Source organism: Watersipora subatra, chromosome 10, assembly GCF_963576615.1.
Source record: "Watersipora subatra chromosome 10, tzWatSuba1.1, whole genome shotgun sequence".
Lineage (NCBI taxonomy): Eukaryota > Metazoa > Bryozoa > Gymnolaemata > Cheilostomatida > Watersiporidae > Watersipora > Watersipora subatra.
Window position 1 is genome coordinate 1,537,406 of NC_088717.1, and position 25,849 is coordinate 1,563,254.

Consider the following 25,849-nt stretch of genomic DNA (forward strand, 5'->3'; position numbering starts at 1 on the left):
CATGCCGGTGAATCGCCCAAGTGTGTTTGGACAAACGTTGGCAATATCTCCGCGCTCCTCATGACGCCTGCGATAAAATCGCCTAGTGTGTTCAAGCCTTTAGTCTTTGGAGCAAAACAGTGTGGTGGTGTTAGATGTGATGAGTCATTATGGTAGTGCCAGTGACAGCAGTCACGGTGAGAAGATTGAGTAGCTAATCAGTAATTTGCAGCTGAGCATAGACTGGAATAGTGAGCATAGATCCAATAAAAATTTGTAAAGGCTGCCCGTGGAAACAATTCAGCAGTAGTGAATAGCGGACAGACCAAGCAGTTGATCCCCATAAGTGAAATGTATAAAAATATGTTTTGACAGCTAATTGCGAAGTAACCATTTGTACAAGCGAATGCCCACTAAGGACCAGTAGATTCTACAAAAACGAAGGCGATACATTTAGTTAATAATATAATATTATAATGACGAATCAGAACGTTTATTATTATTACCGAAATACTTCGAGTCCTCAAAAGTCTTCTTACCAAGACCACTAATAATAATTCAGAACTTATATGACTTCTGAGCGTTATAACGTCCAATGCCGACAATGACTATAAGATCAGCGGCTCGAGGCGAACCAACCCCAATTTTTGCAAAGGACCATACGCAAAATGACGGACTTCTCGACTGACAGCTACACATGATCAGCAGTATTGCTGAATCCTGAGCCAAATATCTTATAGCGAGTAGTTAAACATACGAGGCATTCTCACTACACCGACGGTAGCAAAGAGTGTTTTACTTTATCACAGGTAAAACTAATGTTGTAGAAAGTTTGTACTTTCCACTTAGCCGATGGTTATCGTATAAAAGTAAGAGGGTACTTCATTTTATGTTACATGTACAAAAAAATTACCTACTGCTTTGAGTGAAACCTACCGAAATACGAATTATTTAGCTAATATCTACATACAGCTTTATGCATATGGTTTGGGGGTCGCCCCGCTTTACTGCTTAGTTTCGATAAGCGCCAGCGAAAGAACACATGCCCACAAAGGTGAAGGGTATCGTATCCTTTTCCGGTGCAGATCTTCGTCATGGCTGTTGGTAAATCTAGTAAGCGTTTGACGAAAAGTGGTAAGAAAGGAGGAAAGAAAAAAGTGTAAGCAACAATAACACTCTAATTGGTATTTTATAACATATTTGTGGTCTCTTTGACTTTATTCGTTGATATCGATGTAGGATGCATTAGATCGATGGTGATTTAATATGGTCCGTACTTGTTTTAGCGTCGATCCTTTCACCAAGAAGGATTGGTATGATGTCAAGGCTCCATCTCTGTTCTTGGTACGTCAGGTTGGAAAAACCCTGGTATCTAGAACTGTAGGCACCAAGATAGCTGCTGATGGTTTGAAAGGCCGAGTATATGAAGTAGCCCTTTCAGAACTTCAAAGTGATGAAATTGCTTATCGCAAGTTCAAGCTTATTTGTGACGACGTGCAAGGAAAGAACTGTCTAACTAACTTCTATGGTAAGTTCATCATAGTTTTTCATTCATGAAACTGAACTCTTTGTGTATTTTCTATTTGTACTATTTTGCAAGCCGTAGGTAATGCAAGCTAAAGTTCGTTACACTGCCTATTTTTATATCTGCCTAGTCTAGACTTTCGTGCACAAGTCTAAAATTAATAGTAAAAAGTTATTTTACTAATTATTTCTTCTATATTTGCTCAAAATTTAGACTGTATTTTCGTGCTAACATATTGTATATGTAACTGTCTTAAATATTTTTTGTTGTATGGCGTAGTAGCAGTGTACTCCTATTAGAATAATTGCTCTAATATCAGATGGTTTATGCACTGCAATTTATGACTTGGTATGACGAGGTTGAACTATATTTCGGCAATGGGAAGTGTCAATAGTTCCAGTAGCTTGATCATATCTAGCACCTAAAACTGTCGTTATTCCCATATATAGACATTACCCTAGGACACTTATGTATTCGCCTCATCCAACTTTCGTGTTTTCATGGAGTCATCCTCTCGTAAAAATTTCATGTGCTAAACTATCATAACGAATGAGCCAAAGCGCAAAATTAAATGGCTTTGTTCATTGATAGTCCAAGAAACAAATGGCAGCAAGCGATCAAATTGCATTATCGACCACACCATTCTACCTGCGGTTCACAATTACAAAATAATCCTAAATTGAATTTTTTTATTGGTGAACTGAACCCAAGGAATCTAATTATGTTTGTTCCACTGCATTTATTTTCACATCGCTATATTTTAGCACTCATCAGAGCTGTGAAATTAAGTTGCAGCGAAATTTTACTCTGTATGCTACTCACGAAACTAAATACTAGCGAAATATAAGTGTCCTAGGGTAAGTTGTGTCAAACGAGTAAGACTTCTCAGCATTTTAAAACCCAATAATCTTAGTCATCACACAACATATTTTATAGAAGGTGAAAATACATTGCGGTATTACCAGTTCAAAAATTACACATGGAATCAATGCAAATTCCTACTAACGTCATAATAAACGTACTCATATTTCAGTCAACCCTAAGGAATGTAAAACTAAAAATTGAAGGAGACTTCCTGCCTCAATATTTGCAGATTTATAAAATTGCGATCATTATACAACCCTCTGATGTCTTATTTTGGAAATTTCTATGTAAAGGTGAATATTTGCTAAAAAAATTGTGTCGAAGATTTTATGTAAAGGTGTTCGTAAGTTGATGTTTGACTGTAGTGGTAGTAAAAGGAATGGAGTAAATGAATTAACTTAGATTTATAGATACCTTCATAATTTGAACTTGTTGCTCATGTGTTATAAACTTCACAAATTCGTACAATTTATAACCTTACAATTCAATAGACATTCAGAACCAATTTATTATCAGTCGTTGAGAAAACAAAAATTGTAGCCATTACAAAGTAGTTTTTAAATTTCGTTTTAATTTGGAAACATGCACAGTATGAAAGATTACTCTTCAGTCCAGTCAACCAACTATTTTTGTCTTCTAATTCTTGTGTGCGACTCTATATGTTCCTATGAGGCTAAAAAACTCCTGATCTAATGTGTTCTTTTGTCTTGATAATCGCGCTAATATCTGGAAGTAACAAAGCAAAATTGTCATAAAAGTTCACGTATCGCAATATGTTAATTACATTCTTAAATCCGGACTATGATGGTTGGCATTTTAGGTTTCATCCACACACGTTACATTTTCAATTGTCCAGGAAACATGTTAACATAATCCTTACCTAATTTTAGCCACAAAAGGCATTGTCGTATGTTTCCTGCTCATTGGTTCCGGTAGAGACCTTTGGCTACATAGGTCGATGAAATGCATAGGCGGTGTACACTATATTTTTGCTGTGGGCTACACACTCGCATCACTGCTGTGTTAATAGATTGATCAATGAGCGTTGGCCTCAATCATGGGATGGTCATGACATCTTCGCTGGATTGTTCATTAATGTCACTGATGTGTCATCATAACGTAAAGTACGTAAATTCCAATTGTTGTAAAGACTAATTTCTTGTTTTGTGTTACGTAAGAAATTCATTACGCAAAACGTCATGTCAGTGCAAGTTCTCAAGTTTAATTTGAGTGTTGATTTTCTCATAGTTAGCTCTGAAGATATCGTTTTTCCTTGCCACACTTGGGAGAGAAAACGTCATACGTGTAAGGTTTTTTATTATGAAACTCGGGTTGATGAGTGTAAAATATAGGCTGCATTAGCATCGCTTTGTCTGTGAAAGGGGTCAATTTATCTTACAAAAGTTCTGACGAGCTGGTCGAAAAGTACAGCGTCACCCTTTATTTGAACGTCGTCTCTAATTAAATGTGATTATAGGGAAATGTTGAAAAATGTAGGGCCATGACGCTCAAATGGAGGTTTTATAGTATATGGTATTTCTATTATATATATATACTACTACCCTGGCAGTCTAGTTTACCATGAAAGATTGTCAGGCATGGCAAAAAAAGCTAAAAAAAATTGTTTTAGTCAAGTTTAGGCATACAATTTTTAAAATTGAAAAAAATTGGTTTCATGTTTGCATTGAATGTGTGCAATTCCCTTGACTAATGTAAAATTACCGTAATCGTGAAAGAAATTTACCAAGAAAAGATTAGGATAAAATTAAGATAAGGAATTAAAATAAGATGAGGAAATTTTGTTGATACAAACCAATAATATCCCAATTAACATTAAATTAGAAAGTTTGGTTTTTGTTTTTTTCAAGGGCCAAAGGATTGAGTTGGAAACAATTCTGGAACAGATTAGATAATGTACATATATTTTGTGTTTTGTAAATACCTTAAAAGTTGACTTGCAACAAAATTCACGTTACAGTTATTTGGTATCAAAAGATTCACCGTGTCTTACTCTGCTGTGTAAAATATGTGGAAATGGGATTACAAGCTCTTAATAGCTCAAAACGAACAGTTGGTCGCAGCCATCACGAAACCGTCGTAGAATGGAATCAGTCTATTTATCTGAAGTAGTCATTACATTTGGTTATTGTTTTGTCACGTGATGTTCTCACGTAAATTGAAAGGCCAATAAAAGGCTCGATATGCAACTTCTCGTAGCACTAGTTTATGGCAAACACTTCGGGTTTTACTGAAGACCCCGTATCAAATATAGATGCTCGCCACTTTGCAGTTTTGTTTCGGCTTGGTCTACTCGTCTAGTCGTAATATTATCACGTGACCCATACTTCGCGAACACTTTTTGCAGCATTTTTCGATTGTCACAGGTGACCAACAGGCTCGTCATGTTTGTCAGACAATGATATATACTCCTTCGAGCTAAGGTTAAAAAATTAGACTAATTTTTACGGTAGGTTGTACGATATCAGTGCTGAAAATGACAGCCTTACAATGAAATAGAAGCGTAAGAACAATAGACATGGTTTTATTGAATGTGTGAAGTATATTTGTGAATATATTTCGATGGATGAGGTTGCGCGAAAGTGTAAACAGAAGCCATCTTGTACAACTACGTTCCATTTGAGCCGTTTTGGAAAGAGATTCTAATTTACGGGGTTTTGTGCTGGCTACGATTAACTGTTCGTTTTTGAGCTTTTAAGAGTTTGTGATCACATTTCCACATATTTGGCACCTACAACACAGCAGAGTAAGACATGGTAAATCTTTTGATACCAAATAACTGTAATGTGAATTCTGTTGCAGGTCAACATTTAACGTAAACATTCTCGAAATAAATTATGTTGTACTGTATTTATCATTTAACTTGGATCATCAACAATCTGTGAGAGTGGCAATGTTTTCTGTAGCTATTTGCGCAGTTATAATTTTGCTCAGGCAAGTCCCTACACAATTTGAGAACAATGAAGTACCAAAATCTGTTTATGACACAAATCAAACTGTACATAAAAATACTTTGTGTAACAGATTAAATTATCTAAAGAGTTTCAATGTACACTTGCGGTGTCATTATACTCTTTGCAAATGGCAATTTCTTTGTGCGTATTTAAATAGTTTTCGGGTTGAGTTTTGGTTTTTCTCGACAGTAAATATTAAATTGAACCAGTTTGCTTTGGAAATGAATATATAAAATTGAGAATATTTTCATTGGAATCTGCCATTCCATTGATGCATGTGTTTTATCTCTTCTGTCAGACTAACGTGTTCATTTTATTATGACAATATATTACTGACGCATCGACAACACATCACTAATGCATGGGCTAAGTAAGCATGTTGTGTCAGAAGTGCCAAAAACAAACCAGTGACATAGCTGGAAATTAACATTTAACGATCACGTGGTTTATCAGGCATGACCATGACCACGGACAAACTCCGCTCAATGGTCAAGAAGTGGCAGACATTGATCGAAGCCAACTGTGATGTTAAAACAACCGATGGCTACCTATTACGTCTATTTTGCATTGGATTCACAAAAAGAAGGCCAAACCAGGTTAAGAAGACCTCTTATGCACAGACCCAACAAATTAAGAGAATAAGAAGGAGAATGATTGCCCACATTACAAAGGAAGTCACCAGCAGCGACATGAAAGGGGTTTGTTTTGAATTTCGCTATTTAATGTGTATCTCCAATTAGTTTGAATCGTTCCAAGCCAATTTACAAGGCTGATTATCTCAAAATCCAGTGTAGTCAGAACTCGTAGGTATTAGGTAATACGTTTTCTACACATATGTTCCGCTAATTTTATATAAAAATAAGTTTTACATTTGAGGTTTTCACTGTTTCTATTGTGTGGATTTGGAATTGTGTGCACTTGTTGAATTACTGTGTGACAAGTATTTCAATGGACATTCACATGTTGCGGATTAACGCTGGCATTTTGTGAAAAACGATGAGGACTTATACACTAGAGGTCATTGCGGCGTGCTGTTGTCTTGTCAAAGCGAAATGAACTACTGAAGTGTGAAAAATGTTTGAAAAACGGAATAGCTTGTGCGAAATGTTTTTCGCATATTATTTACAAGTGTCGTTTCCATCTTTTGCAAGCATAAAATATTAGCGAGTAATAAAGCTCGCTTAACTTGCTGGCTTATGTTGTTTCCATCCTGCGATTAACTGCATCGCGGAAACAGGGATTATCATGCTGCATTTCATATGTTGATCGCAGTCGAATTGATGTTTAGTGGCAAAGCATAAATTCTTTTGATTTTATTCAAATCTAAAAAGAATCTGCAAATACTGGTTATTGGTCCGTTCCAACTACAGCAAGAGTTTGTCATTTGTCAGCTTAGTCCTTAGAAAATGTAGCCATATCCTCGTTATTTATTCAGTGGCGATTATAGAAGCACAGGAGCAAGTTAATTGTTAATGAATATTTGCATCGGATAATCAGTAGATGGACAAACATATTTTCTAATAAAGTGAAATGTAGTGACAACAATTATCAATCATGGTAATACTTTCACAGACATTAACTTTTTTGCATCTTGGGACGTAATCTGAATAGTCTTGTGAAGATTCAATAATGTAATGCCAAATTTTATGGCTTCGTTAACCCATAATCACTATCTCACCGTTTTAAACAATCGATGGTTGTAGGTAGCCAAATTGCTTGCTTTGTTGAAAATGATTGTTGACTGACAAACTACTAATAAGTCGTCAAAACCCTTGACACGATTATTAACCTATTTTGGCTGTTTATTGCTATCACTTTACCAAGTCAAAAACTCTTCCTTTTATTTGTATTCAAAAACTAAATTAAAATTATGCCAAATCTAGTTCTTTTTACCAGTATGAGGATCTTAGGAGAAATACCAACACCCTGGCTTTTATCACTCTTGGCAATTAAATTATTCAATGATTACTGCTGTCATGTTTCTCAATTGGTGTTTTTGTCTTTGATGTCATTTGAATCCAAGTCACGTCTCTGTACAGACATACTTTTGTAAAACCAATCATAAGGTATTCCATCAGAGTATTAGATAAAATGTTCAATATGTTTAATGTTTGGTGGTTGTTTGAGTCTCTATTATCTTTTAACTTCTGCTCAAGATTTCTTTCACAAGTCTTGGGTGCTCTCTGGTACGACATTATGTACGTTCTAAGGCTTTTGACTTGGCAGGTAGTTGGCAAACTGATCCCTGATAGCATTGCCAAGGATATTGAAAAGCAATGTCAAGGGATTTATCCCCTCCAGGAAGTTCACATTCGCAAGGTGAAGGTTCTGAGACGCCCCAAAGTTGATCGTAAGTTGTATCAGTATTCTTAAAAGGCTAATAATTCTTTGCCACCAGAGTTAAATTTTTGACCATGGTTAGTGCTGACTGAATACTTTTATTATAACAACCTTGTTTATTTTAACCTAGTTGTTGGTTTTTTTGATAAACAAAATGGTTTAAAAACATGCTTGACTGGCAAGACAATTTTGAAAATTGCTTCTATGCAAAGGCTGTTAATATCTATTCAAAGAACAATTATATTTTTAAATGAGTGATAAACCTTGTTAAAGTGGCTTAAACAGCTGTATCATCATTTGGGTTTTCACCCAGTTACAAGTACAGAAAAAAAGTACTATTAGACTTGGATAATAAGTATGTGTAAGCGTGAAATACATTTATAGATCCATAGTTGTTGCTTAGGAATCTGCTATGTTGGACATTGCGAGAAAAAAAATTGAAATCCAATCCAACACGATGTGCAAACTTGGGTTCCATTTGTTTCACGCAGACTGACAAATGTCTGATCAAGCCCCAAGTGGAAGTCATTCAAATGATGAAATCCAAAATCATTCAGTGAAGATATGCACAATGTTCTGAGACTTGTTTGCTCGTTCTTTAGTTTGGTTTTCGTGAATACATTGATATCTTGAATTAAGATAATCACTGACTCGGAAGGTCTCGGGCAAATGCATATTGACAAGACCCAGAGTTTGAAGCTCTGTATCCAATATACTTGTACTAGCTGAGTAGCTGTACTATTCGGCATTGCCAAGGTAGTAAAAAGTCTTTGGACAGAAAATTGATTTGTATTTAGCGTATAACAACATTTGCCATTCTAACTTTCAAACTACATATCATGCGATAAGTGTTTGGTGTAGTTGAAATAAATTGAAAGAGAAAATAAAAACAACTGTAAAGGTTTTCAAACTTTGTCAAACAACTGTGACTTTCAAACTTCATACCATGAGAAAAAGGTTTTGTGCAGGATATCTAAATTAAAAATAAATAAAACAACTATTAAGGTTTTCAAACAACTTTTAAGGTTTTCAAAAAACTGTAAATTTAAAAATTCATAACTTGAAAGAAATGTTTCGTTGAAATAAATTAGAAATAAAAATGTAAAGGCGTAAAAATGCGAAACGTTTTTATTTTAACATATGCCGGATATACCATAAATCGAATACGGATAACTCGCCTTGGCAAGTTCAACGACGTATATCTTTTATTAACGTATATAATCAGTACACAAGTTGCCAAGTTTTAAGTTCGGGATAATTTATTGTCAATATCGTGGGGATAAAATGGCCCTAACAAACAAGACGAATAAGCATCACGTTGCCTATAGTTAGCTCCCAAAATATTTATGAACAGAGCGTCGTGACTCGTGGATGCAAGGCTAAAATAATTTGTACGCGCATGGGGTATGCGGTATATGATAAGATTGCTGATCCCTGTTGTTCTGGCTCAGTAGTAGAGCGTCTGTCCGGTAAGAACCTTGTCGATGGGTTAGTCATGAGTTCAAATCCATCAGAAGGCAGAATTTTGATATCAAGATTTTAAGATCTATTGCTTTAGGGATCCACATACATAATATATGGGTGTATATATATATTTATAGATATATGTTTGCGAAATATAGATATGAGAAATATATAGATGTATGTTTGCCTGTTGACAGTTGGTAAGCTTATGGAGCTCCATGGTGACTTTGGTACAAAGACTGTCACTACCGATTCTGGTGAAAAAGTTGAGCGACCTGACAACTACGAGCCACCTGTCTTGGATAGTGTGTAATTTTCATGTCTGTACTTTTGCCATTATCATAATACATATGGGGACATGATCGCTCAACTTTCTTCTCTCTCTTGCATACTCCATTGCAACTTTGTGCAATAGTTAAACGGGTATTAGGCTAAGATCGATAAGGGCAAATTGCATAAGCTCTATAATATCATCATAGTCACAACAGCATCCTTAATGGTGCAGCATAATTACATAATATATCGCACATTTACAAGTGTTTCATGGGTGATAGTCTCCTACACATTTATTCGTATTGGCATACATAATTTTGAAGTTAGTCCATGGCTTTCAGCAGAAACTAATAGTTAACTGTATCAAGAAATGTCAAAATCAAGTTGATTCATTAAAAATAGAGTTATCTTCTCAATGAAATGCATCTACAGTCAATACTGCTGAGGTAACAGCTAGTCTTTTAGTTAGTACTAATGGTTACATACCGTATGTTACAAAAATTATGGTGTTGTATTACTTACTCTTGACAAAAGTAGGTAATAGTTTTGCAGTCCGTTACAAATAGGTCTGGATTTTTATTTTGCAATGGCTTTAGAGGAAGAGGCCACATTTGGTCTTATAATCATATGCATAATAAAGCTGGCGAAAGAGAACCAAGGCTGTTTAATGCCTAGTTCACACAGGTTTTACTTTTTATAAAAAGTAGTGTGTTACTTGGGTCTGACATTGGGTTACTCTTAGTTTGGTGGAATAACTGTTGAAGTTTAGTGTTAGACACTACTAAGGGCTTAACATTTGTCACAGTATTTTATCAGCTGTATCATTGTGCTACAGCTGTACACATCAGACAAAAGTTGCTGAATACCTATACAGCAGGTAGCTGAAACTCATCTATTTGGTATTTTGATGTGACCTGTCTAAACCAAGACTACAAGGCGGTGTTAAGCCAAGTACATCAACTGTTTTCACCCTGAAGTATAACTGGAGAATAGTTTCCTGGTCATGGCCAAGATTTTTGAAGATGTGTAGAACGCATTTAATGCGCAGGTTTAAAAGCGCATTCAGCTCTCAGGATAGGCCTATCAATTTCTCATATCCATGTACTTGTATTTGTAAATAATACAGACTTACTTCTGTATTATCAGTAAATTTAAGGTCGGTAGGTTCAAGTCTGACCTAGCCAGAATGACAGCAAAGACGTGGATGACATGTAGGCTACTTTCCCTTTCATTGAGTTCAATGAATGAGGTTGTGAAGTCAATAAATCAAATTGACAGCCATGCTATGTCAAGGCAAGTAGCACTTAGTAGCTCATTAGCATATTCTCTTGTGGAAATAGAGCAGTCACACCATAATTTATACAGTAACTTGGCTATTTAGGAAATATCCATATTCTATAAGCATCATGAGCAAACAACGCCGACTTCGAAGAAAAAATTGGTGTAGACTTTTGTATATCATAATACGCTTGTAGACACCGATGTGTATGCGTGTGTGTATTACTGCTTTGCTGTACTCGTGCTATAGAGATATGTTCTTATACAAGTCATTTGCCACTCTATATATAAATGAGGTCGAGTAGGAGCACAGGAAACAAACTACCTCTTATCGTTGTCATTCACATGCAAATACTTAGTACGGTATCTTGAACTGTGTGAATTTAAATGCTCAAACAATTTTGCTACATATTTGAATATTTTCATTGACAATATAGCAAAGTTCAATTCTTCAAAGGAATTTAATTATGACCCAGCAAACTGAAAGTCCTCGGTGAAACTGCTATCAACCAGTATCGACACGTTATGAGGAGGATATGATCAGTAGCAAATTGAAAGTTTTTCTATTGTCTAGTAGCGAGAGTGTATTCTATGAATTAGATTTGTTTAAAGATGACACCAAAAGCTACAAAGAAATAACTACCACCCCTAAGAGATTTTATACCATGCAAATACATTTTCTAAAAAAGGTCTAACTTTATCAGACACAATCTAGCCTGTCTTGACAAACTGTTGTTTTTGTGGAGTTGTCCCCATCGAGCGGGCGAGCGTAACAACAGCTGTTCACAATACGCACTGCACCTGATGCATCAGCTGCACTAAAAGAGAGTTGTTCTCTTCCGTCTATGCGACTTGGCTGCGATGTTATGTTGGTCACTCCATTGGTAATCATGACGGATTTAGCCCAAAAATTTATGTAGAAAAAGATAAGATACAAACGTTTAACCAGAGACCAGTCTCTGCGGTAAACTTTAGTAGAACTTGGGCAACAACTAAACATGTCGTTATTTGTACATGATTACGAATGGAGCGACCGACATTACATCGCAGCCAAGCCGTCTAGACAAAAGAGAACAACTCCATTTCAGTGCAGCTGATGCATCAGGTGCTGTGCATATTGTGACAAGCTGTTGTTTTGCTCGCCCGCTTGACGGGGTGACAACTCCGCAACAACAACAGTTTGTCAATACAGGCTAGATGCAATCGGGAAAGACAGTTGAGCAATATGTTCTATGATTGTGTTCTATGAGCGATATGTTCTATGAGCAATATGCTCAATGACATTGCAGATACATGTAGATGTCTAACAGTTCAAAGCTGATGAGAGAGTAGTAGTTGGCATCCTCGACACCAACTGCAGCCGTGTAGTGCGGAAGATGAATGTAGATCAATTAACTAAAGGAGTTGTTATTAACATTAGCGGACAATCTGAGGAAGTAGATAAGTTCATCAAAGACTTATCTAAAAGCTGTGGGTCTGTTGCTAACCGACCAAATGCTTTTGATACCATCTCTTAAGCTTCAAGTACCAGTAGGCCCAAGCATAGGGGCAACAATGGCAATACCTATAAACAAACTAATAGTTTATGCAGGAGATGTGGCTATTTGGTCCTGCTACAGTTGCCCAGTGTAAGTGCTGTAGAAAGCTTGGTCACTCTGCGAAAATGTGTAGGTATGAACCCGAGCACAATGTCAGTAATATACAGTAGTTCTGTTACTGTCGGCTGATTTCCCTAGAAAGAGTAATAGTGTGAAACAATCAAGTTTTGGGCCGAGCGATTAGGCCGCGCAAACTCTAAGACATGTAGAAAACTTAATATTATTTTTATGTAGTAACTTCATGTACTTAGCAGTCCAGTAAGCATTTCTATTTTGAATAATGGTTTTGCACAGTTTATGTTTTACGTAGTTTTAATAATAGTTTTATTCACATTGCTCTTTTCTTTCATAGTTGGTTTTGGTATAGCCTTCCCTAGAAAGGGAGATGGCTTATACCAACCATTCTAGGTTTATAGATAATAATGTGTGCGTGTTTACTGTTTCCCTGTACTCGTGCTATCGCTTTAAAGATATTTTCTAATACGAGTCAGTTTTTGTTCTAAATAAATGAGGGTGAGTATAAACACATTTGAACAAACCAATTACCTTTTATCACTGATACCCCCATGCAAATACCTAATACTTTGCACTAGGACAGAAGGTGTCTGCTCTTACGGTGTTAGTGCAAATGCTGCGGGTTTATCTCCACCATGCTATTTGGTTCATTTACTTGGACTAAATCCTCTTCACTTCAAGACAGCGTTTGTAATTGAAAATGATGATGAGTTCACTTTTGGTATTTGGCTCTAACAAAGATATGGTGGAAACTGTAACAATGTACCTCATATATTATGATGAAACACTATTGAACAAGTGATTTAGATCATCAAGAACGTCCAAGATGATCTTACAAATCAGTGTGATACGCAGCAGTTTTTAGAAGTATTAAGGTGATGAAAATCCAAAGTCGAGTAATCACTCTGCATTGTTATTGCGTCACAGATTTAGCTTCGCGACCATCTCTCTGGAATTCCAATTAGAAAAATAGCAGCTGTCTCAAGAGCTGGTAGAACAGTGATTCCCATATTGCAAAATTCATCGTTAGCTGGTTGTTTAGCCACATTAAATTGGTTTTTTTTGTTATTGCATCACTTGCATAATTGACTTTTTTGTCTGGTTTTCCACATTTCTTTTGTTTTATAATGAAACTGACTGCATTGTAAAAAATTTCGTTTATATGACAAACGGACCTGTGGTTCTTGTGAAGTAAGCGTTAAAACAGAGCGTAAATCTTCATCTAATTAGTGAACATCACTGAAAAAGTGTTGTGTTGCTCCAGAGTATTAAGAAAGGGGTGTAAATCATAACAAAAGTGTTGTGTTGCTATAGAGTATTAAGAAGGGGTGTAAATCATTACAACAGTGTTGTGATGCTGTAGAGTATTAAGAAGGGGTGTAAATCATTACAACAGTGTTGTGTTGCTGTAGAGTATTAAGAAGGGGTGTGAATCATTACAACAGTGTTGTGATATTGTTGAGTATTAAGAAGGGATGTGAATCATTACAACAGTGTTGTGATGCTGTAGAGTATTAAGATGGGGTGTAAATCATTACAACAGTGTTGTGATGCTGTAGAGTATTAAGAAGGGTTGTGAATCATTACAACAGTGTTGTGTTGCTGTAGAGTATTAAGAAGGGTTGTGAAACATTACAACAGTGTTGTGATGCTGTTGAGTATTAAGAAGGGGTGTGAAGCTTTACAACAGTGTTGTGATGCTGTTGAGTATCGAGAAGGGTTGTGAATCATTACAACAGTGTTGTGTTGCTGTTGAGTATTAAGAAGGGGTGTAAATCATTACAACAGTGTTGTGTTGCTGTAGAGTATTAAGAAGGGGTGTAAATCATTACAACAGTGTTTTGATGTTGTAGAGTATTAAGAAGGGGTGTGAATCATTACAACAGTGTTGTAATGCTCATGAGAAGGTTAATGAAGCGTGTCCTAAGGAGGCAATTGATTCAGTCTTGGGCCGCACAACTGATTTGGAACCAAGATTTACAACATGGCTGGGTTTCTGCTGCGCTCTCTTGCTCTCTGCTTGTTGATGATACTGGCACATTGTGAGTAGTTTAGTCAAATACATTAATACTAAAAACAGAAGTGATTTAGGATGCTTGACAATGTCATAAATGGTTGACAGCTTTTATGCAGCTATGACAAAGAAGCAATAAGTTGTGTACACTCAATATTGAAATTTGTAAGTTTTATTGGTTTTCAATTAACCGAAAACTCAGAATTATAGTGCTTCTTACCCAATTCACAGTTAATTAACATGCCTGATCTTATAGGTTGTCTTACCATTGTTTGCCTTCAAGCAAACAATGGTAAGCCTTGATTGTTATCAACAGTCAAAATACATCAATTGTTTATTAGGCCAACCCGACATAAGTGGTTGTGATGTCTGCGATGAACAGTATTCGGAATGGCTGCGAAACAGAACAAGCAGCGACTATTGGGAGATGTATCCATCTCCTTCCGCTGCCGGAGATCGCATTTGCGAGTAAGTACAAATAAGCCCTTAATATGTCAGGAATTGGAAAACTCTGCTTTTTATAAATTTATGCTTTTAATAGTCTTTACTATAATAATACAAGAGGTGGGGTTGCCAGCCTACTAGCACTAGTAGGCTTAAAAGCGCATTTAGCTTTGAGGATATCAACTTCTCATACCCATGTACTTGTATTTGTAAATCATACAGACTTACTTCTGTATTATCAGTAAATTTAAGATTAGAAAGCTGATAAGTTTACGTGTTGTTGATAATCCTAACAGATGCCTCATTCAAGACATACCCTCCTCTTTTAAATCTGCCATTGACAAACTGCCATTGACAGAGGTGCCGCTCTGGATATGAAATTCTCAAAAAGATATGGTTAGAGATGCAGTGTGTAAAATTGGCATCTTTTAGAGATGCTATCTGATCCTAACATTTAGTTGAAGGAAGTAAAAATATATCACTAAACCTGTCAATATACTATAAACTATATAAGTTGCTGTTAAGTAGGAAACAAATACCTGACTTTATGAGCTTCTACAATTACTAATGGTTAACCATAAACTAAGCTGGAATTAGTCTCGCCTTGGCGCCACGCCTCGATTCGCATCTCAGGAACTGTAAAGATTCCTTTCCATCTGCTCCTTTAAACAACTACATGTATGTCAAGGCACAACCTTCTCTTAGTTTCTCATAGCTTGTTTGATGTCTCAGAAAACGCATGAAATTAAATTTATAGACAGTTAGCACGAGGATGGAGCTTAGTTGATTCGAAGCATCAATCATGTGCCATGCTTCATATGTCAGACATGTCATGTCTTCCAACCGAATGGCAGTAACACAGCTTCAAAATACCTCTCTTTTAGGTGGGCTGAAGAGATCTACACAGACTGTTACAGCACATGCGCTATTGACCCATATGGCAACATAGCACCTCATTATTCAAGAAGTGCCATGATGTTGTTGAAGTTCAACCAGGAACAGTGTTTGGCTGGAGGTATTGTATAACCTCATCCCTTGCTAAGGTTTTTGCACTATTAAAAATTTAATTTCACTATAACACGCTTTAAATTTAGACTGTTAGAAGTTGTGTTGCGAAATTTTATCACCATATATTGTCTGTCACTTGTCTCTTGATATCGATATGGACTTCTCTCTAATTGTTTCTGGTTTGTTTTTCAGAGTGCCGACTGGCTGATACTCAATCATGTGCTTATCTACCTCAGCGTAGAAGCCGGTGTGATCCAAGGTAAAACCGGATTATCATTCTGCTTCATTAACCTGGGTGAATAAATCAAGTACTGAGTAGGGTGTGTTGTAGAACTAAGACTTACTGAATAGGGGCGCTGTAGAATTAAGACTTACTGAGTAGGGCGTGTTGTAGAACTGAGACTTACTGAATAGGGTGTGCCGTAGAACTGAGACTTACTGAATAGGGTGTGCTGTAAAATTAAGACTTACTGAAAAGGGTGTGCTGTAGAATTAAGACTTACTGAATAGGGTGTGTTGTAGAACTGAGACTTACTGAGTAGGGTGTGCTGTAGAACTGAGACTTACTGAATAGGGTGTGTTGTAGAACTGAGACTTACTGAATAGGGTGTGCTGTAAAATTAAGACTTACTGAAAAGGGTGTGCTGTAGAATTAAGACTTACTGAATAGGGTGTGCTGTAGAATTAAGACTTACTGAAAAGGGTGTGCTGTAGAATTAAGACTTACTGAATAGGGGCGCTGTAGAATTAAGACTTACTGAGTAGGGCGTGTTGTAGAACTGAGACTTACTGAATAGGGTGTGCCGTAGAACTGAGACTTACTGAATAGGGTGTGCTGTAAAATTAAGACTTACTGAAAAGGGTGTGCTGTAGAATTAAGACTTACTGAATAGGGTGTGTTGTAGAACTGAGACTTACTGAGTAGGGTGTGCTGTAGAACTGAGACTTACTGAATAGGGTGTGTTGTAGAACTGAGACTTACTGAATAGGGTGTGCTGTAAAATTAAGACTTACTGAAAAGGGTGTGCTGTAGAATTAAGACTTACTGAATAGGGTGTGCTGTAGAATTAAGACTTACTGAAAAGGGTGTGCTGTAGAATTAAGACTTACTGAATAGGGTGTGCTGTAGAACTGAGACTTACTGAGTAGAGTGTGCTGTAGAGCTTAGACTTACTGAATAGGGCGTGCTGTAGAACTGAGACTTACTGAATAGGGTGTGCTGTAGAACTGAGACTTACTGAGCAGGGTGTGCTGTAGAGCTTAGACTTACTGAGTAGGGTGTGCTGTAGAACTGAGACTTACTGAGTAGAGTGTGCTGTAGAGCTTAGACTTACTGAATAGGGCATGCTGTAGAACTGAGACTTACTGAATAGGGTGTGCTGTAGAACTGAGACTTACTGAGCAGGGTGTGCTGTAGAGCTTAGACTTACTGAGTAGGGTGTGCTGTAGAACTGAGACTTACTGAATAAGGCGTGTTGTAGAACTGAGACTTACTGAATAGGGTGTGCTGTAGAACTGAGACTTACTGAGTAGGGTGTGCTGTAGAACTGAGACTTACTGAATAGGGCGTGTTGTAGAACTGAGACTTACTGAGCAGGGTGTGCTGTAGAACTGAGACTTACTGAATAGGGTGTGCTGTAGAACTGAGACTTACTGAGTAGGGTGTGCTGTAGAACTGAGACTTACTGAATAGGGCGTGTTGTAGAACTGAGACTTACTGAGTAGGGTGTGCTGTAGAACTGAGACTTACTGAATAGGGTGTACTGTAGAACTGAGACTTACTGAGTAGGGTGTGCTGTAGAACTGAGACTTACTGAATAGGGCGTGTTGTAGAACTGAGACTTACTGAATAGGGTGTGCTGTAGAACTGAGACTTACTGAGTAGGGTGTGCTGTAGAACTGAGACTTACTGAATAGGGTGTGCTGTAGAACTGAGACTTACTGAATAGGGTGCGTTGTAGAACTGAGACATTAAGTTTAAAAATTAACTCCCTTTGACTATCAACATCTAAATCACTTAATCCGGTAGTGATGTCACCAAGTAGTGATGTCACCAAGTAGTGATGTCACCAAGTAGTGATGTCACCAAGTAGTGATGTTCTAACAAGATGTTTCTGTCTGTGCAAACTACTGCACCATCACTCCAACCTGATCTCATTTGAGTATTATTGTATAGCTGAGTGGTAGTAAGTTGATTTTCAAGTATTTACTTAAGTCTTGGTCTTCACTTCCTCAGTAAATCCTGCTTCGAGTTGCTAAAGCAGTTATTAATGTAATTGAAGCTATTATTGAGGTGCTTATTTGAGTTATTTGATAAAATATTATCTGAGTTGATTATTTAAGCTATTATTCTAGCAAATATTTGAGTTGATTATTTGAGCTATTATTCTAACAAATAATTGAGTTGATTATTTGAGCTTATTGTTTTAGTAATTATTTGAGTTATCATTTGAGTTATTATTTTGGTTGACTATTTGAGTTGATTATTTCGAATGATTATTTGAGGGTATTATTCGAGTTATTAGCATATTTTTATAAATAAACAGAATTAAAAGCATGTGATGGTGAAGTTATTAACAAAGAGGCAGTGCTATTGTAATTTTGTAAAAGAGGCTATGAATCAGCTAACTTGTTTTAAAGAATAGAGATACTCATAAATAGTAGAGGTACTAATTTAAAAATGGAAATATTTTACTAAGAAGGCACAGGTGCTTATGTAAGAGTAGAGATATTTGTATAAGAATAGAGATACCTGTATAAGAGTAGAAATACCTGTTTATGAGTAGAGATACTTGTATGGTAACAGAGATACGCAGAAGAGTTTGACCGTTTAGTTACTACTGACGTTTAAGCCTCAGCCTTACCTCTTTGTAAAGACATCATTATTTGTGAACTACACGTGAGAGCACAAGCTATTTTTAAAAACCATTAGGATTATTTTCATTGCTGTCCAATGTTCCATTACCAACTATTTCCTTATCTCTAAAGTTAAAATTTTTCATACATTATCTGAACCAGCATTTAGTACCAAGCAGTTGTTCTGCAAGGCCAGGTAGGGCTCTGCTCCTAGGCTCATCCTTCTTACCCTAGTTTGAGCTAAACTACTCGTCAAATGGCAATGAAACCTTTTCATGTCAATCTTTTATTGCTGCAAATAGAATTAATTGGGGTGGGGTATTTTTTGTTAATAAATTTGATTAATGTTTTAAGAATTGCTCAAATTGAAGGCAAATATTGTTGTCATAGATACTGCTTCCTTTAAACATACTTTCCTATCAATAACTCTGAGCTGTCTGTCTAATGATTTGTGGCTAAAGCACAGCCAGGCAATGTGTCAGAACTCTGACACAAGTATGCACTTAAATTATAAAAGTGCCAGATTACCATTTTTATTCTGATGTCTTGCCAAATGCAAGATTGCAGATTTTCCTTCATGTATTAACGAGAAAAGAAACAGTCTCTTCTGAAACATTCTTGATTTATTGACCTGTTGTAACTTGTTGGTAGGAAGCTCGACTGTGTGACAGCAATGCGAGATGCATGTGGCTCTGATCAGCTCTCTACACCTGCGGAGAGAAGGGCCTATGGACAGTCCATAGTAGATGAATTAAACTGCTATCTCAGGTAGGAAAAGGAACAACAGATTGTCAAATATATCTGTTTGCTATGATAATGTCATTTAGAATACTTGTAATAATAACAACAAAACAACTAGAGGTAGTAAACTGTGTTGCACTGTGCTACACTGTGTTGCACTACCCTGCACTGTGCTACACTGTGTTGCACTACCCTGCACTGTGCTACACTGTGCTACACTGCGCTACTCTTTGCTACACTGTGCTGCACTGTGCTACACTGTGTTGCACTGTGCTACACTGTGCTACACTGCGCTACTCTTTGCTACACTGTGCTGCACTGTGCTACACTGTGTTGCACTGTGCTACACTGTGCTACACTTTGCTACACTGCGCTGCACTATCCTGCACTGTGCTACACTGCGCTACACTGTGCTACACTGCGCTACTCTTTGCTACACTGTGCTGCACTGTGCTGCACTACCCTGCACTGTGCTACACTGCGCTACACTGTGCTACACTGCGCTACTCTTTGCTACACTGTGCTGCACTGTGCTACACTGTGCTACTCTTTGCTACACTGTGCTGCACTGTGCTGCATGTCTAGCAAATGCACTGCTGTCTAGTTTGTGAAGGAGATATTCAAAGTCTGTCTTGGTTACATTTGAAAGAGAAAATTAAAATGTTGCTGTACAGCAAAGTTTTATCTAATAATTATAACCTTATCCTTGGCAACAAACTAATAATTATTACCTTGTCCTTAGCAACCAGGTTGGTTGGTAAAAAACGGCGTTTTTTTCATCTTATATAATATTTATTGGTATTCTCTGGTTAGTGCATATCTGGAGTTCTATGCAATAACCATATTTTGTCTTGGCTGAGAGAAAGTGAGAGAGGGAAGGGAGAGGTAGAGAAGGAGAAAGAGAGGGAGAGAGGGAAAAAGGTAGAGAGAGAGAAAGAGAGAGAGAGAGAGGTGGAGAGAGGGAGAGAGAGAAAGATTTGGAGTCCTAAGCGGCAAACCTATTTTGTTTTACAATTTTCGTAACATAAATCAAAATCTAGTGTTAATTACATATTGAAAAGTTTTCAAAATAAGTCAACTAACGAGATTGATGAAAAAAATTAAAAATCTCATAGAATTTTATACCTGAGTACAACCTCTACTTGTTTACAACACTTAGAGGTTGTGTGATTAGGGTCTCCACTCTACTCTGGCATATTAGGAACTGGTACCTTGTTGCTAAGTTTAATGACCAAGAAGTCTTCCTGACCTGAAAGAACGGTGAGAAACGGAAAGTAGGCTTTGGCTCCTGATTAATTTCATCAGGGTCGAGCCGCTGACCCCTTTATGACAGCTAGATCGTTGACTTCAAATGCTACTCATGCAAAACTAAGTGTTTTATTATATTACCTAACAAAAGTCAAGATGCCTGTTAAATAGAAATGTGTTAACTATTCTAAATTAGTGTTTTTGTACATACATTCATATGAGTGTAAATTTATGTTTTGGTACATACATCTATATGAGTGTAAATTCAGGTTTTGGTGCGTACATCTATATGACTGTAAATTGTTGCTTTGGTACATACCTCAATACGGGTGTGAATTGGTGCTTCCATATGCACATACATATAAAGGTAAATTGGTGTTTTGGTACATACATCCATATCAGTAAAATATATAGCAGTCTAGTATGCCGTGAGAGACCAGACTGTGATATATTTTATTAGTGTTTTGGTGTTTAACTTGGTCTTCTGGCATGTACATCCACATGTGTGTAAATGGGTGTGTTCGTACATTCCTCCACACGCGTGCAACCACCTCTTCTATGTACTATATATTAACCTCATTTTGTTTTTTCATTATTAAAATTGATATAGACTCAGGTATTGTAAGTATATGAATAATCTTACAATAAGCCATCTTTTAGCCATATAAGGTCGTTACAATATAACGTATGCTTAATAATTGAGTAAACAGTATTCTACAGGTACTTCACTAGTACTGCAGTACATCAAGTATTAATAAGTACCTTAAGTATTACAAGTACTTTAGTTCTAGCATTATGAAAACACTGCTAAAAGTTGATCCAAGTTACATGGGCTTTAGCAAACTGTCTCTTTAGGAAGTTTTGTTTTTATACCCATCAGATATGCTTGTGTGAATCATAGAGGCAGTTTTATTACAGTTACCCTGACAACAAGATTGCTAACATAACTGTCACACCGGAGGAGGAGCGAGGGCTACAGCATTGCAAAGATATCATTATAGTTGAGTGCCTCAAGTCTTGGTCGGATGAAGAGTATGATCTGATCCATTTAACCTCTTTCTCTAACCTCACTGAAGAGACCTTTTGTGGGTAAGATGCCCAAAAAATTAAAAGAAATGCCCACCTTTTGTGGGCATTTCTTTTATTTTGCTGGATTTTGGAAAAAGTTGTATTCTGCTAAAGACACCAGCTATCATGGACCATTATGTGCAAAGATTGCAGTCTTCATTATGAAGAGTTTAATTTGACTTTGTTTCTTGGAGTTATGGTCTCATGCTGATTCCTCGTTGCGCTCTTAGGGAGAAGGAAGAAGCCTTGCAGTGTCTTTATGCAACTTCTCAATCAAACGTCACATATGCTCGCTACTCGTATGAGACTCCATGCCAGCTAGATCTTCTGCAACACCCTGAAGTCATAAGCAATACCTATGCAAAAGTTGAGCATATCTACGCATCTCTCTGTGAAAATTCTTCAGAACAGGCAAGTGTGTGTGGTTTTTTACAGCTTTAGCAGTATAAATCTTTGGCACTTGAAAACAGAGTTTTAAAATAGAAGAATATTCCCATGTCTGCTTTCAATGTGACACATTCTCATAGATAACTGCTGCCTGGTACAGCTTTACATATCTACGTGAAAGTGTGAGGTTTATCTGTGGAAAAGTGCAAACGGTTTTTTATACTTCACTCAATATAAGCTTAAAAAATGTTCTTTATTTGAGTGTGGCCACTCACAACACTGAGTTACTGCGAAGGTCTCAAAACCTCTAAGTTAGCGTTTTGTATTATAGCTACAATTTACTGAAGCTATAGATGAGACAACTCCAAGCCACAACCATGATGATGATACGACAACTTCAAGCCACAGCCATGATGATGATGAGACAACTTCAAGCCACAGCCATGATGATGATGAAGAGACAACTTCAAACCACCACCATGATGATGATGTGGTCCCTCACACCCACGACCACCAAGAAGGTACTCTAACTGGTGTCTGTAAATATACATGTAGCTGTCGAAATAACATCATTAATCATATTGTAGAGGCAGCTGGTCTCAATTGAATACCTCTGCCTGCTCCAACAAGCAATCGCATTACTGCAGGCATCCGATGACCCTAAAACATTGTGATTTGTCTTCTCACGACTCTAGAAACAACAGAGAGTCTTATTGAGATTGTACAAGTAGAAGCTAATATTGTATTAAAAATAAACTTACACATATTTTTTGTAGATTTTATTAGAAATTATTAGTATTTTTTATCATTTACAATTGTTTTTGAAGTTTGAGGTGATCTGACTGCCAAGATGATTCGAGATTTAAATCGATAAAATTTGAGCGCGATTAACACACTCAGACAAAAATACATGTGAAATGACATCACTAGTTGTTATCGTTGCAATATTTGATATCGGCTATTGCTTTCAGATTATAGCGTTACGCGTCTCTTTTCTGTTGATCTATTGTTAATTTTAGACGTAATCGCTTTAGATTTTAATCTTGAAACATTCTGGCAATCAGATCACCTCCAACATGAAAAATGATCACAAATAATTAAAAAATACTGATTCTTTCTGATAAAATCTACAAAAGTTTTGTGTAATTTCATCTTTAATATATACTATCTACATGCAGCACATCTTTAATATATACTATCTACATGCAGCACATCTTTAATATATACTATCTACATGCAGCACATCGATAAAATATATTGCTTTTTCATAACATAAGCATATAATATGTGCAAGTTATAGTAAACTAGTAAGCTGGCAGTCTCGTGCCCTGTGAGAGATAATCGTTTGTAATAACTATGTATATAATTATTCCACAATGTAATAAGATGGTTGTTATTATTAATACTAGTACCCTGGTAGTCTCGTGTGCTGTGAGAGATCATCATGTGTAATAGCTATGTGCACAATTATTCCACTATGTAATAAGATGGTTGTTATTATTAATACTAGTACCTGGTAGTCTAGTGTGCTGTGAGAGATCATCATGTGTAATAACTATGTACACAATTATTCTTAGGTGCGTAACGGTGGTTGAGGGCCGCAGTTAGCAGAGGGTTATTTGAGTTTAAACCATAACTGTCACGTACAGCTTTTATCATAGTTCCTAGGTAAATCAGCCACGCTGATTCCGATTTTGTGCTCAAAATAAAGATTGGTCCACTAACCTTCAAAGTCATTTAAGCTTTTTTAAAGCGTTTCAATATCTGTTTCGAAAACAACACAATCGGCATTACAAGCTCTGCCCATAAATATGTGACGAAACCTAGTTTTTTCAGGAATGGAAGTTAGGAATGTTTAGTCCGATTTAGAAGAATAGAGATGGATGTCTTAAAACCCATTATTATCTAAATCCAGCCTGTAAAATAATTGCAGTCTTTTATGAAAGGTATATAAACTATTTGAAATTGCTCGTAGCTTGTTACATGATGTTTAAATAGGCTGGACGCCGAAAAAAAATGAGCTCAAAAAGCGCGGTTTAATCACAAACCGGCGTTGTTATCGCACTTTTTTAAATATGCAATGTTAAATAGCTAATCTACCTTTCAGAAAAGACTGAGATTATTTTTCAGGCAGAATTTAAATATTAATGAATTTTAAAACATCCATCTCTATTATTCTAAATCGGTCTAAACATCCCTACGTAACTTCTGTTCCTAAAAAGCTAGGTTGCGTCACATATTTATGGGCGGAACTTGTTGTGCCGATCGTGTTGTTTTCTAGACCAATATTAAAACGCTGTAAAAATGCCTTCATTACTCTGAAAGTTAGTGAACTAATCTTTATTTTGAGTACAAAATCGGAATCAGCGTGTCTGACTTACCTAGTTAATATGATAAAAGTTGTACGTGACAGTTATGGTTTAATTCCCATGCAAGGCAATCTTTTTCCCTAAGGCTCTTAGTGTGACTTTGGACAGACGGATATACAGATGAACGAACAGACGCTGCTCCTATTACAGCGAAGATATAGTAAAGATTTGATATTGTTAGTTTGAAACTTACTCAAAATATTCAGCAGTCCTGGCTATTTTAAACATAACATGTGTTAGAGGGTTAATCATCATAAAATACACAGTGTAAAGAAAATACCTCCAATCAATTAGCAAGTAGTGCACTACTTCTGTCAAACTCTTCTTATAAACCTGTGGATAACTCTTCAACCTGTTGTATAGTCTCTGTATTACTCTATGTTCAACACGCCTGAAATTTAACATACGGCTGATCCTTAAATACAATTATTATGATTAAACTTTAATCATAATAATCTTTAATCATTAAAGACCTGCATGAAGAGAAGCCCACCACTATGATTATGCAACGAGTCAATGCCTTTGTGTTATATACTATCAGATACTATTTTGTGAGTTGTTACGACTGGAAATTTATTATATTTAATTATTGTAAATATACATTATCACTCACTGATTGATGCTTTTAGAAGATGATCAACTCACAGACAAGGATGATATAGAAAAAGAAAATTCTGGAGCAGCAGTTTACATCCGCTGGTCTATGTTACTTGTAGGAGTCATGGTTCCAGTCTTAGCTCACGGATAGTTTCCATTATTTTATATAAGGTTATGATTCATGGTATTTATACAGAAGTCCGAGGCTTCTTTCTATTTATTCAAGAAGAATTCTAAGCTATTCAGATAATTTTTAGAAAAAATTTAAAGCATTTATTTGCTTGAATGGCCTTGAAGATGGTTGATAGCGAATCCATTTTTGGTACTTCTTGTTGTTGCTTGGTTGATCAGTGAAGTTATTCTTTCTATGCTCGTTATATAAACAAGTTGCTGTTATAATCGCCTTTGTATTGAGGGCTTGGCAACTTGCCAGAACTAAAAGCTCAGCATAAACTTAAAACTGCAGCTTACCACTGCAACTTACAATTGTGCAATCATATCAGTATCCCATACCTTCTCTTAGTCAGTTTCTGAAACTTTGCCCGTTAAATCACTACGAAATCTTAATAAATGCATCTTGTTGTAGCAAAAGTTTTTTATTACTAGATTCTGTCTCAGTTTTTAATAGAACTTCATCCTTATGAGAACTAGACATAACACTAAACCATTTTATCATTGAGATACACATAAATTAGAATTCAAATCTTATTTTGCTGCATTCATCTCAATTCATTACATCTAGTTCCAATTCCATTAAAAGGCCTGATTTAAAACACAGCCATTTGGGTCGACGAACATCCACTTATCTG

The 25,849-nt window shown here is 36.5% G+C and overlaps 2 protein-coding genes across 2 annotated transcripts; both read left to right on the forward strand.

The window, feature by feature from the left end:
• Positions 1-1,016: 1,016 nt before the first annotated feature.
• Positions 1,017-9,514, forward strand: LOC137407400 (small ribosomal subunit protein eS1-like). The gene is made up of 5 exons (XM_068094048.1): positions 1,017-1,138; positions 1,266-1,507; positions 5,794-6,038; positions 7,567-7,690; positions 9,342-9,514. The coding sequence occupies exons 1-5, from the start codon at positions 1,074-1,076 to the stop codon at positions 9,455-9,457; spliced, it is 792 nt and encodes a 263-aa protein (XP_067950149.1). The 5' UTR covers positions 1,017-1,073; the 3' UTR covers positions 9,458-9,514.
• Positions 9,515-14,261: 4,747 nt separating this feature from the next.
• LOC137406208 (uncharacterized) lies at positions 14,262-25,748 on the forward strand. Its single transcript, XM_068092744.1, has 9 exons — positions 14,262-14,350; positions 14,664-14,790; positions 15,651-15,781; positions 15,967-16,033; positions 19,282-19,398; positions 21,538-21,708; positions 21,918-22,098; positions 22,406-22,595; positions 25,073-25,748. Exons 1-9 carry the CDS (start codon positions 14,293-14,295, stop codon positions 25,189-25,191), a joined length of 1,161 nt encoding a protein of 386 aa, XP_067948845.1. The 5' UTR covers positions 14,262-14,292; the 3' UTR covers positions 25,192-25,748.
• Positions 25,749-25,849: the final 101 nt, after the last annotated feature.